At 52.5% G+C, this 13,382-nt stretch overlaps 2 protein-coding genes across 2 annotated transcripts; one reads left to right on the top strand and one right to left on the bottom strand.

The window, feature by feature from the left end:
- Positions 1–1,387: 1,387 nt before the first annotated feature.
- Positions 1,388–4,214, top strand: EMWEY_00026020 (serine/threonine protein phosphatase, putative; the record flags this gene model as incomplete). The annotated part of the gene is made up of 8 exons (XM_013478054.1): positions 1,388–1,760; positions 1,947–2,063; positions 2,251–2,756; positions 2,910–3,065; positions 3,179–3,314; positions 3,517–3,707; positions 3,915–3,976; positions 4,109–4,214. The coding sequence occupies 8 exons, from the start codon at positions 1,388–1,390 to the stop codon at positions 4,212–4,214; spliced, it is 1,647 nt and encodes a 548-aa protein (XP_013333508.1).
- Positions 4,215–4,925: 711 nt separating this feature from the next.
- EMWEY_00026010 (hypothetical protein, conserved) lies at positions 4,926–12,839 on the bottom strand (the record flags this gene model as incomplete). The annotated part of the gene is made up of 9 exons (XM_013478053.1): positions 4,926–5,282; positions 5,498–5,711; positions 6,050–6,132; positions 6,337–7,650; positions 8,343–8,499; positions 9,075–9,383; positions 9,805–9,957; positions 10,360–10,456; positions 10,844–12,839. The coding sequence occupies 9 exons, from the start codon at positions 12,837–12,839 to the stop codon at positions 4,926–4,928; spliced, it is 4,680 nt and encodes a 1,559-aa protein (XP_013333507.1).
- Positions 12,840–13,382: the final 543 nt, after the last annotated feature.

The following is a 13,382-nucleotide window of genomic DNA, read 5'->3' as shown; positions in this document are numbered from 1 at the left end:
GTCAGACGGAATCAAGCCACTTTGAATTTTTATATTGTGAGTATTTAGCTGCAGCATCCATACCATATACCTATCACATTTGAATCCTTCTTCGTGCTACCTCGTCAGGCAACTCTCAAACTGTCTAGTACAAACGCAACTGCCACAGTCACTGACCAGCCCAGTAATATGCAGGATGTAAACATGTGCATCCTCACCACAATTGTGTTGAACCTATTTAGCTCCAGATTCAACCTACACCACGTGAATGCTCGTGTTTCACAAGGTCTACCTTGAGTGCCCTGGTTTGGGCAGCAGCACTACCTTCACAACGCATTGTGGGTCTTTCCTCACCTTGACAAGCTCCCTTGCCTCCTTTTTTACGTCAAAACTACCGGTTCCGCTCCCAGTTTTTGTTGCCCATCGAGCCACCATTGTGGGGGGCTGCTGGAGCAAACCCGACAACAAAACGCCTAAGGGGCCTCGTTAGGGGTGGCCAATGCACTGTCTACCATACAACTTTCGCTTAATTCCCATCCACTTGGTGTGAGCTGGGCGCTGCATGCAGCAAGCCTCACTGTATCGTGACAAGCTCGCGAACGGATGTCAACAGAGTTCCGTCGATGTGAACTTTTAAACCAGCACCCCAGCCCAAACCTGCGTGCTATCTGGTAAATCTGGTAAACTGCATCTTTCCACTGAATGGGGTGCGCCCTTCGTGTCCGCCAACCTGTGGGTACTTGGAGGGGAATACTTACACGAGGGGAACGATGGCAGACAGGAAGTCACGGTTGGTGAATAGAAGAATATACAAAGAGCCATTTATTCTTTCACGATTGCCTATAATGTGTGCTTTGGCTCAACGGTTAGACCAATTAGACCAACCGCCTCTGTGTTGCCGAAATCCCGAACTATGAGAAACTCACACACATCCGTGCGAATGTGCAACAAAATTAGAGTTCTCATTAATTGCACGGAGACAACTCAGTCCGAAGTTGCGATATTAAGGCTACAATATAACTTCGGTTTACTTTACCGTGTATTTCTCAGACAGACATCCGCCCCAGCAACACCCGAAGGGGCGACTCTACAGCTGAGAGAGTTACAGTGCGCATGCATGGGCTTCCCCCACCGGGGCAATCTGCAATCATGCACCTCAGCTTCTGGAAATCGTTGTAATATTTACTTCCTGAAACCATAGACTTATCAGCCACGTGGGTCTGGGAACCCTTGCCTGAATTCACTTTGCATAGAAAGCAGACCCGCGGATGTAGAGGCTGCGAGCAGTTCGTGTCTGAGGTCCGTTTATTTCCATACTTTCTTATCTAATATCCTCTTGGCTGGCTGTGTAGCAGTACATGTGACAGGGGTTAGGGACAAATCAGCTGCTCAAGCGCCACCGTGCCCCATGGCGGAAGGCACCGACTCCGCTGGCATCAGTGGCAACACGGCAGATTCCTTAGACAAGGAGGGAGCCAAGAGGAGAGACAGTGAAATGGCGGTCGATGGACGCACCTCGTGCCCTACCAAGGATGACGGCGATGTCGCAGAATGCGACGGAAAGAACGATGCTCCCCCTGGGTGCTCTCCCGTCGAGAAGGCAGAGGCTTTGAAGACCGAGGGAAATGAATTATTTAAACAGCACCAGTATGCCGAGGCGGTTTCCAAGTACTCAGCTGCAATTGATACGATCGATGAATCACCGCTGGACCCTAAGGAAACGCAGCTTCATGTCTACCTCTGCAACAGGTCTTTCGCTCACCTACGAATGGAAAACTTTGGTATGGCACCGCATCTTCGCTTTCGCATATTATTTTGAGTGGGGGTAATGCTTGCTTTGTGCTCTTTGATTGGTGTGATTTTTGCTCCGTCATGGGGGCCCAGAGTGTGTGCCCAATGTACTACAAACCCTACAGAGAGATGATTATCATGACCGTCCGCCGGAGTACAACTGTTTGTTGTCACAGGCTCTGCAATCATAGATGCAGAACGTGCTCTGGAGCTCAACCCGAAATTTTCAAAGGGGTATTACCGTCGGGGGACGGGCTATTTTTGCCTAGGAAACCTGAAAGCTGCACAACGCGGTGAATGTTCCCCTAAATTGTCTTACAAGTGACTTGTGGACTGTTGCCTCGCCTACTTGCGCAAACTTAAGTGCTTGCAAATCGAAACGATGTGCATTGCTGGACAAATTTGCGCAGTGCTAAGACAAGGGTCGACAACATGACGACATCCCACGGGCGGGACAAAATGTGTGATTGGATTTCGCAGATTTCGAAAGAGTGTGCCAGCTGCGTGGCGGGAAAGATGCAGATGCTCTTTCTCGCCTGAATGAGTGCAAAAAGCAGCTGAGAGCACAGGCGTTTGCAGCCGCCATTCGCACGAAGCAGACAATACCAACGTCGAAGCAGGTTCTCGCTGAGGGTCTAGAGAAGCTGTTCCCAGTCACGGCGGACTACACAGGACCCGTTTATGAAAAGGGAAAAGTTGATGCAAAGTTCTTGGAATCTCTTTGTTCGTGGCTGCGCAGCCCGGAGAACCGGCTACACCCGCAGTACGCGTATGCAATGGCTGTGGACTTCATTGACATTCTCGAGCCCTTGCCATCGCTAGTTAATCTTGAAATCCCTGCAGATAAAGAGATCACGGTATGCGGAGACGTTCATGGACAGTTTTATGATTTGATGCACATATTCGAGATCAACGGAATGCCCTCTGAAGATAATCCTTATCTCTTCAACGGCGATATAGTCGACAGGGGCAGCTTCTCAGTTGAGGTGAGACCGAAAAATAGAGTTTCACGTGAGCGTAGATAGTCTGTGGGTTCAATGGTGTTGCGGTGTTGCGATGCAACATTCGTAGCAGTGCACATTGCGTAAGATTGACTGAACGTAGCCGCTGCCTGGTTATGGGGCCTCCACCGCTTGCAGGTCCTGCTGACGATGGTTGCGTGCAAGCTGGCCTACCCGAACCACATGCACATTACGCGCGGTAACCATGAGACCAGCGAGATGAATGCTATGTACGGATTTAAGGGAGAGATGTTATACAAGTACGATGAGAGGCTTTACCAAATTTTCAGTGAGGTGAGCTGCTATCGTTGCGAAGTACACACTGTTTGGTATGGGTGAATAGAGCATTCCATCGTAGTAAAATTTATACAGGAGCATTTTCTTGCTTACCCGCTTATCTGGTTCAGGCGTTCCGCTTGTTGCCACTGGCTTTTGTGGTGAATAACAAGGCATTTGTCGTTCACGGTGGCCTATCTCGTCAGAAGGACGTAACCCTGGATGACATTCGCAAGATTGACCGCAACAAGGAACCAGGTTCTGACGGTGGGTCACGCTCATTTGGTGGCCGTGGGTGTAGATTAGTCTGGCTCTGCTTCGTCCATTGCCTCCAACGGAACTCGGAAGCCTAACTGTTCCGGGTATTTATGCACTTGGTCTTCTTAGGCCTTTTCCTTCTCGGGAATTGGCGTGCCCTTCTTGTTGAATTAAGTCTGTGTTTTGCTTTATTAATGGGTATTACATGCAGTGCTGATGACGGATTTATTGTGGTCTGACCCCTCTGACGCTCCTGGGTTGACACCATCGAAGAGAGGCGTTGCATGCCAATTCGGCCCCGACATTACAGCTAAGTTCCTGAAGGATAACAATTTGAGCTTTGTTATTCGTTCCCACGAAATGAAGGAGGAGGGATATCAAGTTGATCACGATGGCAAACTGGTATGTGCCAACTTGCTCTGCTTCTCCGCCAACCAGTATCCACTGTGTCAGGTGTACTACTGGCCTGGTGGTGGTATCAACAGAGGGGTATTATAGAAAAACGCATATGACAGCGATATTAACGGAGATCAGATTAATGCTGATTTGCAATTTACAATGGCGGGGGGCAATGGCCGGCTTCTTCTCATGTTTGTCTGTTGTCTGCAGATAACTGTGTTTAGCGCTCCTAATTATTGCGACGAAATGGGCAATAAGGGGGCTTTCATCAGGTATGCAAGCCCCACTGCGTATGTCAGGAGTACCTAGCACAGCTTCCCACGTCGTTAGCTCATCGCCTTCGTTTATTTATTTCGTTTACTCTCGTGCTTGCAAATTTTGTGCGTGCCCGGTGCTGTGCTCAGGCTGAACGGATCAGAAATGAAGCCGAAGTTCCACCAGTTCACGGCGGTTTCGCATCCTCCAGGGCCTGCCATGAAGTATGCGAATCCCATGCTAAGTCTCATATGAGTCAAATGCTCCTCACGATGTTGATGAACCCCTTTTCGTTCCCCTAAACACCACCGTGGCTTCTGCCGGAGCCGGAGAAGGTCCTGCACGCATTCGACACACAACTTAGACGCCTCTCGAACTGGGAGAGAAAAACGAATGGTCGGAGAGGGGGCCGTTCGACTTGTGTCAAGGCTGCATGGAGTGTGCGTCTCTCCAGCCGCTGTTTGACAGTATTGACGTGGCATCACTTAGCGCTAACAGTGTGCAGCAACTGTAAACTGTGGCTACATTATTACGGTAATTTGGTTGGAGGGCAAGAGGCTCACATGGCAGAGGATTTAGGCTTAATGAATGAATGCCCGAAACAACTGTTCTTAGCTACCTTCGTCGCCGATTAAAGTGAACAGCAAACTGCGTCGAGATGCGTGTGAACATTTCCTTTGACCTAATTTAAAAGCGCGCCTATATATCTAGGAGCTGCGTTGCATGCCTGCTTGCACCTTGGGAGTACGCGATACGTCCTTTAACGGCACTGCGGTGCATACTAGCAGCAGTTAGGGCTCGTATTCCCCAGACATACGTGCCGGAAAGCTGGACAGCCAGGTGTTGGATTTGCTTAGGTACTGCCTCTCATTGGGCTTCGATCCTGCATAAGCCTAGGCGGTTGGCCGTGGCAACTAGGTAAAAGTCGAACAGAAAAAAGTCACCAAGGTCCAGTACATCCATCTGTCAATCGAAAGCAAACTCAGCGGAGAACGGTGCACGTGGCAAAATCCACTCCGCAGCATCCGCATAGCTGCCCGCAGCAGTTATATGTGGGGGCAGCTCACTGATTAGCCTGTTCCAAAAACTGTCAAAACGGCTGTTGGGGCTCTTCGCCTCAGATGTTTCACCCGAATACAGAATACCGCCGCCAGCCTCAACACCTCTTGCCGCGGATTCGACGGTCAAAGGCCCTTCATCCATAGCCTGACGATGAGGAAAACCTACAAGAAAACTCTGAAAAGCGCTGAAAAACGGCGTTTTTGCGCAGTCGGTGTTCGGTGCCGTTATGTCGCATAAACCTGAACGCGTTGTGAAGCGGACCTGATCACATTCGCCACCCAAACGTCTGAATTGAAGCTTGCAGCCTAGGCTGTTTAAGAAGTGCATCCCGTCACTGCCTTTCATCATGCGCTCACATCTGTACCTCCCCCATCAAAAAACTTTCAAACTGCCAGTTTGCTGTAGGGGTGCTCGCGCTGGCGGGCTCCACTCCACCCACACAGGAAGCATGAAACGGCCCTGTCAGGAAGGCTCACGGGTACGTTCCCATGAAAGAAAAATTCGAGCTTCGTCATAACTGGAGGCTTTGGGGCGGCCAAAGTAACCATGTAACAGTCACACTGCTTGAGCCGTTTCAGAGGTGCCTGGCGCTCCAAATTCCACCGTTTAAGTCCAGAGGCCGGAAGCGCCACAGCCAACAGCGAGGCACCTCCAATGAGCAGAGTCAGGCGCGTTTCTTCTGTCGCCTCGCTGCAAACATAAAAAACAGTACAAGAGACTAACAGCCACATGCTTCGCCATCGTCCAGCAAACAAAGCCTTGCCCCGCAGTGTTAGCAGCATTTGGCTACTCTCATCATCACGTAACAGCCGTAGTCTCATGGCCTGTCGTCATCGATTCTTTCACTTCGTATATGTTGTTCTAGTCTTCCACTGTGTGCAAATTCTGTGTCGCTGACGAGCAGAACCCTAGGGAATACAGACAGGGAAGCAGCAAGACGTTCGCCTGCTTTAACAAAGCCCTAAACAGAGGCCAAGGAGCAGCGTGTGCGCAGGCCATTAGGAGTTATTAGAAGTGTCCAAACGGACTCGTAGTGTACGTCCACTTTGCCTCGGAGCGCAGGACTAAACACCCCGCTTGTCAGCGTGGGTCTGGGGGGAGGGAGAAAAGCCTGAAGAAGGAACGTTACACCAACTCCTGCATAATATCATCACCTATCTTTCCAAAATAAGCCATCTGCTGCCGCGGGCGCATCTCCACAAGAGCTTCTAGTTATTTCCAGGCTTTCACCACAAGGCACAATGACAGCACCAACTGCCACGAATCGACGCATGAGGCAGCGTGCAGTGCACATTCCTTAGTTTGGTCGTATCACCTGCGCATTTGTGTAGAGACTCCAATGCATGCGATTTGTGCTCAGCCTGTGGAGGTGAGCGAGGGTCAAAGGGGCTTTCTCTGAAGGGGATTCCTCCACGAGAAGAAATGCGGGTGCCGCTTTTCCTGTCCAGTATCTCGAAGCCTCATTCTCATCAGAACCGCTATGCTTATTCCTTCTTGTAGATGCAACAACGTCTTCGCCAGATTCTGCATGAGCACCTTCCTGTCCTGCACAGTTAGCAGAATTTGCCTCCGCAGCGCCGTTGATATGCTTTTGGAACCTTGCATTAGCGGTATGGTGGGAATAATAGGCTTGCTGGGTTCCGCTCAAAGATGCAAAAGACGATGCTGTCGTTGCCTCTTCCTCGGCCGCCACCACGGCTCTGCGCATTGCAGATATTACCAAAGGAGCGTCGGCAAACGCCGGATTCCAAAACACTTGGGGTCCTAGCCCCATCACCGCAACGCCTTGAGTGGAGTGGCGCGAGAGCGGCGGGACATGGTGCATTTGAGAGAAAGGCTCCAACTCAGGGGCAAGGCAAGCGGCACTTTCTGCTGGTGTTGGTGCTTCTGATGGGGTGGTGGCGAGCCACGCTTGCTGGTTGAGCTGCTCGGTTTTCTCGTTGCAGCTGCCGCCAAGCACTTTGTCAGGGTTGCCGCTGTTGTTCCTGGAGCTGCTGCTGCAGAGACTGGAGAATGCGGTAACCTTTGAGCGTCTAAAAATAACAAAGTGCACCTGCAGCGGCCTTTCTGGGGAGAAGGGGAATTCCTCAGATGGGAGCAAGTAATGGGGGAGGCCAAAGGGCAGCAGGCCTAAGAGAGACCGATGTGGCTTGGGTTGGCGGTGGATCTGTCTCATAAATGCGAGACTGTCTCCTGATGGACGCGGTAGCTGGCCAACAGCCCCCCCAGTGTGCCTAATATCCGTCGTTTCAGCAGCAGCAGGTCCCTCGGTCCCATGCAGAAGCTGCTGCGGTACAGGCAGGTCAACAAGCGGCGGGAACACAGGCGAACTGTTGAGTCCAGCAGCAGCAACAGCAGCAGCTGCAGCTAGTGCAGCAGCAACAGCCCATATGCCCCTACCCCGCCAACATGTCTCTTGGACGCAGGAAGAGGCCGCACTTGCCTTCGGGCGGCAAGGGCCCCCCCTGAACCAGTGCAGCACATGGAAGATAGAGGGGCAGAGAACCGCAGGCAGCAGCACCAGCACCGGTAGCAAAACCCCGAAATTTAACAGCAAATCTGTCTGAAGCAGAGACTCCCCCATACGACCGGCGGGGCCGCTGGTGCCATCGAGGAGCGCAAGGTGGGCCTGAGACAAAGCAAGCAAAGTCTCCATGCCCCAGCAGCGTTAAACAACAACAGGTAAATCCCCAACCCTAAGTCATCGACACAACCAAACAAGCAATGCGTCGCCTGAAGTCTGTTCAGAACGTTCAGGCATTGTATTAACATTCACTGAAGAGCTGTGAAATGCTCTACGTCCAAAAACCCTAGCCCCTGCATGCGGGCCCCCGGGTCATATCGGGGCAACACCTCCTCCGAACAAACGTCAAGAGTAGCTACACCGAATCCACATCTTCTGGTAGCTCATTATCCACTTCGTGCCGCCTAAACTAGAAACTGCTCTACACCAGCTGCTTGCTGCGGCCTTTGCTTCTTTGCATAGCTGCATGCAGCGTGCATTATTAGGGCCTATGGCAACCCTCTTCTAGTTTATTTGAACTGTGTACGGTTGTCACAACTAAGTGGAAGCGTTGGAATGGCACTAGTCCGAAGAGAACCCCCGAAACACCACAGAAAGGTGCAGCAGGTTGGCCGCACCTGGAATAAAAAAACACAAGGTATAAAACCCCCCAATGCGTCTACAAGCTGCAACAGGCAACCTCTTCCTGACAATGTTCTAAGAGTTTGGGCTCTACTCCAGCCTCTGCTGCTGCATTCGGTACTGCTGCTGTTGTTGCGCATGTGCCAGAACAGCAGCAGAACCACCCGTGGGCCGACTAGTCCCAGCAGCAACAACAGTAGGTAGAAGGAAGCGAAGAAATCTGAACAACAAGCAGGGGAAGATAGGGCAAGACTATTCTTTAGTTGCATTTCTTGAACTAAAAGGCACAGGACAGTACTTGCTGAAGTCAACGACAAAGCACCATCGCTCCCCCTGCAAACTCACGCAGTTTGTGCAGAACGACACAAAGAAACAATAGAAACAGGAGGGGAGCCTGGCCTGCTGCATGCATGCAAATCAGCGGGTCGTTTCTGAAGGCAAAACGCCGACTCAGCCTGCACAAGCAGAGAGGGAACCGTCCGCAAGAGAGCCATCCGATGCAGGAGTACTGCCTGCTGAATACGACGAGCCATAGCAGCAGCACTCAGCAGCAGCAGCACTTAAGAAAAGCAGTAGTAAAAACATCAGCCACCGCCAAAGCCCTAGCAACCCCACCAATAACAACGACAGCAACAGCCCGGCCAGCCCACTTGCGGAAGAAAATTGTGTCCCAGCACCAGGTCAGCGCACCAAACGCCAGAAAGCCCCGAATGGCGGCAGCAAGCGGCCAGTGTACGTATAGTTGCCCATACAGCTGCAGCAGCAGCGCGCCGAGAGCAGAGCAGCCGCATGCTGCAGCAGCGGCGGCCAGGCAGCTACATCCAAAGGCCAAGCAGCTGAGTGTCACCAGAGCCAGTGAGGTCTGTACACCGAGAACGCTCTGATACAGTTTATAATTCAACACTAACATCACACAGGCGACTGCCGCGAGCGGTGAAAACGCCTCCCAAGGCAGAACCAGCAGCACCATGCCCAGAAAGTCTTGGTAGAAGGGAATTTCGGGGGCATCCTGCTCCTGAGCTTCTGGCGAAGGCTCTGTAAGCTCAGCGGTGGCGTTCAGCAGCTGCTGCAGCAAGAGCAGCACGGTGTTGCCTGTGTGCTGCAGCGAGCCCTTGTGTAGGTTGTTCAAGTCGTCTCTGGATGTGTGGTACGTTGACCCCTCCCCAATCCAGGCCAAGTCCAGCCCCCCTTCTACCCCCAACACCTCAGCCCAAACTCTGAAAAAAAGGTAACATGGAACAGCACAAGAAAACCCATGCAATTCAAACACAACCCCGCGTCATAACCGGAGGGTAAAAACCTAATAGTCTCCAGCATCAGGCGCAAAAATAGCATGCAAACATTTCGTTAAGCAGGCAATTCCGTGCCCCGGGATTGCATTAGTACTAAAGAGAGTCGGCAGCAACCAATCAAAGAACGCCGTTTAAGCTGTAAGAGCCCCCGATAGCAGTAGCTGTAGATGCGGGAACGTCTCCGAAAGTCCCTTCTCCTCAGGTCAACGCTTCGCAGGCGTCTCTTTTCGAGGCAACTGTTTGGGAAGTCTCTGTCTGGGGGGCACCTGTTCTTGGAGCCACTCTCCCGGGGCTACTTGTCTGGGGACCCTGGTCCTAATGCGGCCTTCGTCTAAATCTCACGCACCTGAAGTCTGTCTCCCCAGGAAACTGCCCCGAATTCCAGACATCTGATGCCAGAGAAAGTGCGTTGGGTGAAGGCAGCGCGGCGATGGCCTCCAGGAGCTTTCTCGCCAGAGGGCGCGGCATCTGCAGCACCTCAGCGCTTTCAGACTCGTTTCTATAGACGCAAGCATTCTAAAGTGCATGTATTTCTGGACAAAACGGAGACCATACAATACGCCGGCCGCAAGCAAACATCCACTTTAACGCCCTCAAGATGCAATTCGAGAGAACACACTCCACAAGTGGCACACGCATCGCAGCTAGCATGTATCCGCACGCACGCATGCACCGGTTTCTAGGTGTCTGTACAGCCTGTTTCGTGGGGGCTCAGTACAACCTGCATGCATGCAGTGTACGTCGCGCCCCACGGTGGGTGCGCGGCGTGGAAAGAGCATGCGGTTAACTGCTTGAGACTTTCGCTATGTCGGTACAGCCACAGATTCATCATTTTTAGGCGAGAAGCAACAAGAAGGACGTTGAAGTACTCACTTGCAGCAAAAAGGATCCTCCCCGAGACCCGGAGGCCTCCAAGTTAACCGCAACACGAACGCGACGTGCTGACGGGTGCTGTGAACCAAATGCATGCGCAGCAAGCAGCATCACTTCCTCAGCCCCTGCAGAACCAGCCAGCCACACACACACACACACACACACACACACACACACACACACACACCACACAGAGACAGACCCAAATACGTACAGATCCATGACGAAAACACAAACTCTAAACCATATGCCCGTAAGCACCACTTCCCAAAGACAAAACCCTTGAGAGGCGAGCTGGCTTGCAACCCGACACAAATTCTCAGTAGCCGACACGAGCCAATCCAGCCCCGTGTAGTGTCGGACTGCTGCATGCAGGGGCGAAGATGCTGTCTGTTGTTAATTCACTGTTTTTCTCCCTGTTTCTGAGATCTTCTGGACACCTCACAGCCCTAAGCGCTCTACGCCCTAAGCGCTTTTGCTACAAACGCTAATTGTAAGCTGCAGAGACCAACCGTTGAGGTTCACAATGAGGGGGGCAGCAAGGGATTCGTCTACATGAGTTTGCTGCAGGTCTTTTTGCAAGCCCCATAGTGTCAGTTGGCGTCTGTTAGCAGTTCTAAGGTGTCTGTACACCGCAGCCCTCGCCACCTCCAGCGCCACAGCGCACATCCCCAGGTCGTCACTAATGCCAGGGGAAGACGGAGCTGAGTCATAGTGCGCTGCGAGCATAAGTGCAGCAGCAGAATCAGCTGCAGCACCAGGACCAGCAACAGTTGTCCTTCCCGCCGTGGTGTGGTTACCCTGCAAGTCGGCTCCTGCATGCGCATTGTCGTTGGGGTCCCCCAGCGAGCACTTTGGGTGGCTTTGGGCCCCCAATAGATAGCTAGCATTGCTTGCCTGAGGGGTTCTCGAGACAGCACAGCTGCCACCAGCAGAGAACCGGAGAGGCTTGATCTCTAAGGTGAAGTTGGCAGGGCCTCCATACAGCGCAGTCCTCAGCCCCCCATAGTCTAAAGCAAACCCCCCAGCAGCCCCTCTCCAAAATCCCGCATCCACAGCTAAGATGGAGCCCATCAGGTGATGCAGGATGCCAGAGCCAGCTGCTGCTGCTGCATCGGCAGCAGCAGCAGCAGCAGAGAAACTGCTCTCTACTTCCTCTCGAGCCAAAAAGGGCAACACCCGCAGCAAATGCTGCAGCCCCTCCACCACTGTATCACTATGTACTTGCTCAGAATCCACGCTCGCCCGCTCCAACGTTTCAGCCTCAGAAGCTGCCAAACTACCACCTCCCTGCTGCTGCTGCTGGTGCTTGTGTTGCTGCTGTTGTTGCTGATGCTGTTGCTGCTCGTGTTGCTTTAGAGCGAGGCCAACCAGAGCAGAGACAGTTGAAGGCGGAGCCAGGAAATGCCGCGTTACACGAAAGCACTGCACTTTGGGGATGAATGTTCCAGTAACAAAACTAGAAGAAGCTGCATCTAACACGCGGGGGCTGTCTGTACACTCCAGCTGCCCCCACGTCTCCGGATGTGCTGCACCAGCTGCTGCTGTTGCTGGTTCTGCTTCCCATTTCTCAAAGGAAGCAACCGCTCCTGCTGCGGCCGACGGAGAGAAGGGGTCCTCTGCTGCTGCTATCCTCACTGCTGCTTCACATAGCTGGCGTTGCTGTTGGTCGCTGCAGACAGGCTCTAATTCCTGTTGAGTCTGCTGCAGCAACAGTTTATCAAATCCCGTAGCCGCTGCTGCTGATACTGCTGCGCTGTGGTACTGCGTCTGCTGCAGCAGCAGATGGTGTTGCTGCGCCACGCCGCACAGGCATACTTCGGTATCAGTCACCTGTCCTGGAGGACTTATGCGTCTCAGTCTTGTTGCTGCTGCTGCTCTCCTTTCTGCTGCTGCTGCTGAAACCCCTTCAGTTGAGGCTGAAGTTTCTCCTGTTGTTGATCGTTCTGCACTTCCCCGCGGCCTGTGCGTCACCAGCAGCACATAACTCACGCGCCCAACCACTGCCTGCATCTCTGCTCCAGCTGCTGCTAGCCCCGGTGTTGCGGTTGCTTCTTCTTTTGCTGCTTCTCCTGCAGCTGCATGCGATGCGGCACCGGTCGCTTCTGCCGCTGGAGTCCTAGCCCCTACATCTCTTGGCTGGGGTACGTAAGAGAGCTTGAGGAGCTGTTGCAGCACAAACGAGTGCAGCAGCATCGGCATTGTGACTTCGTTGTCACAGCTGCCGAGTGTACGAACACTCCGCGTTGCAGGCTGCAGCAACAGCTTGGCTCTATCCTCGCTGAATTCCTCCGCTGGGGCGTCTACAGGGGAGACGAGGGGGAGAGCAAAATGATGCGTGGCAGCAGACAACAACGCAACCAGAATGACCGCTGCAGTGACTATTAAGGAGAGAAGCGCATAGCGCCCTGAGGGCCCCCCTACATGCGATGGAAGGTCCGTCGTTTTGGGGGATGGCGCATAGGGGGCACCCCCCTGTGTATCTGCTGCTGCTGCCTTTTCTGTCATTCTTGTTGTGGGCATGAAGAAAGAAACAGTCAACGGCGAACCGTGGTGTCTGGGTGTACACCGGAAGCAGCTTTCCTTGCTCCAAGTTAATGCTAATCTAATTAGCCGTTTTCTATGAGACGGCTAACGAGACAGCCACGAGATGTATGTACCTCGGGAGCCTGCAGTCTCGGCTTCCCTTTTATGTCGGCATTGGCAGTGAGCGTGAGTGGACGGCCGTCTGCTGTTGTCGAGCAGAAAAGAATAATGGTGGGATATAATTTACACAGAATAAAATACAAATGGAGTAAGAGGGAAAGGGAAAATAAATAGCTAAATAAGCTACAGAACAATCGAACCGAACCGGGGGAGGGGCCCCTCTTTGACTCTCTGATGGGCCCCCCTTCTTGAGCAGGGTTTGACTTTTAGTACAGCATATATAGTTGTTATGCACATTTACTCTGCATTCAATGCTTTGATTAATACTACTGTCATTTGTCCTTGCCTGTTAGCATTTTTAGAGACGGTCTGGTTTGGAGAGGTTTTGGGGGCAGCGGGGGGGGC

This window comes from Eimeria maxima, genomic scaffold, assembly GCF_000499605.1.
Source record: "Eimeria maxima Weybridge genomic scaffold, Emw_scaff278, whole genome shotgun sequence".
Classification (NCBI taxonomy): domain Eukaryota; phylum Apicomplexa; class Conoidasida; order Eucoccidiorida; family Eimeriidae; genus Eimeria; species Eimeria maxima.
Note: the sequence above shows the minus strand (reverse complement) of the source record. Positions and strands in the feature narration are given on the sequence as shown.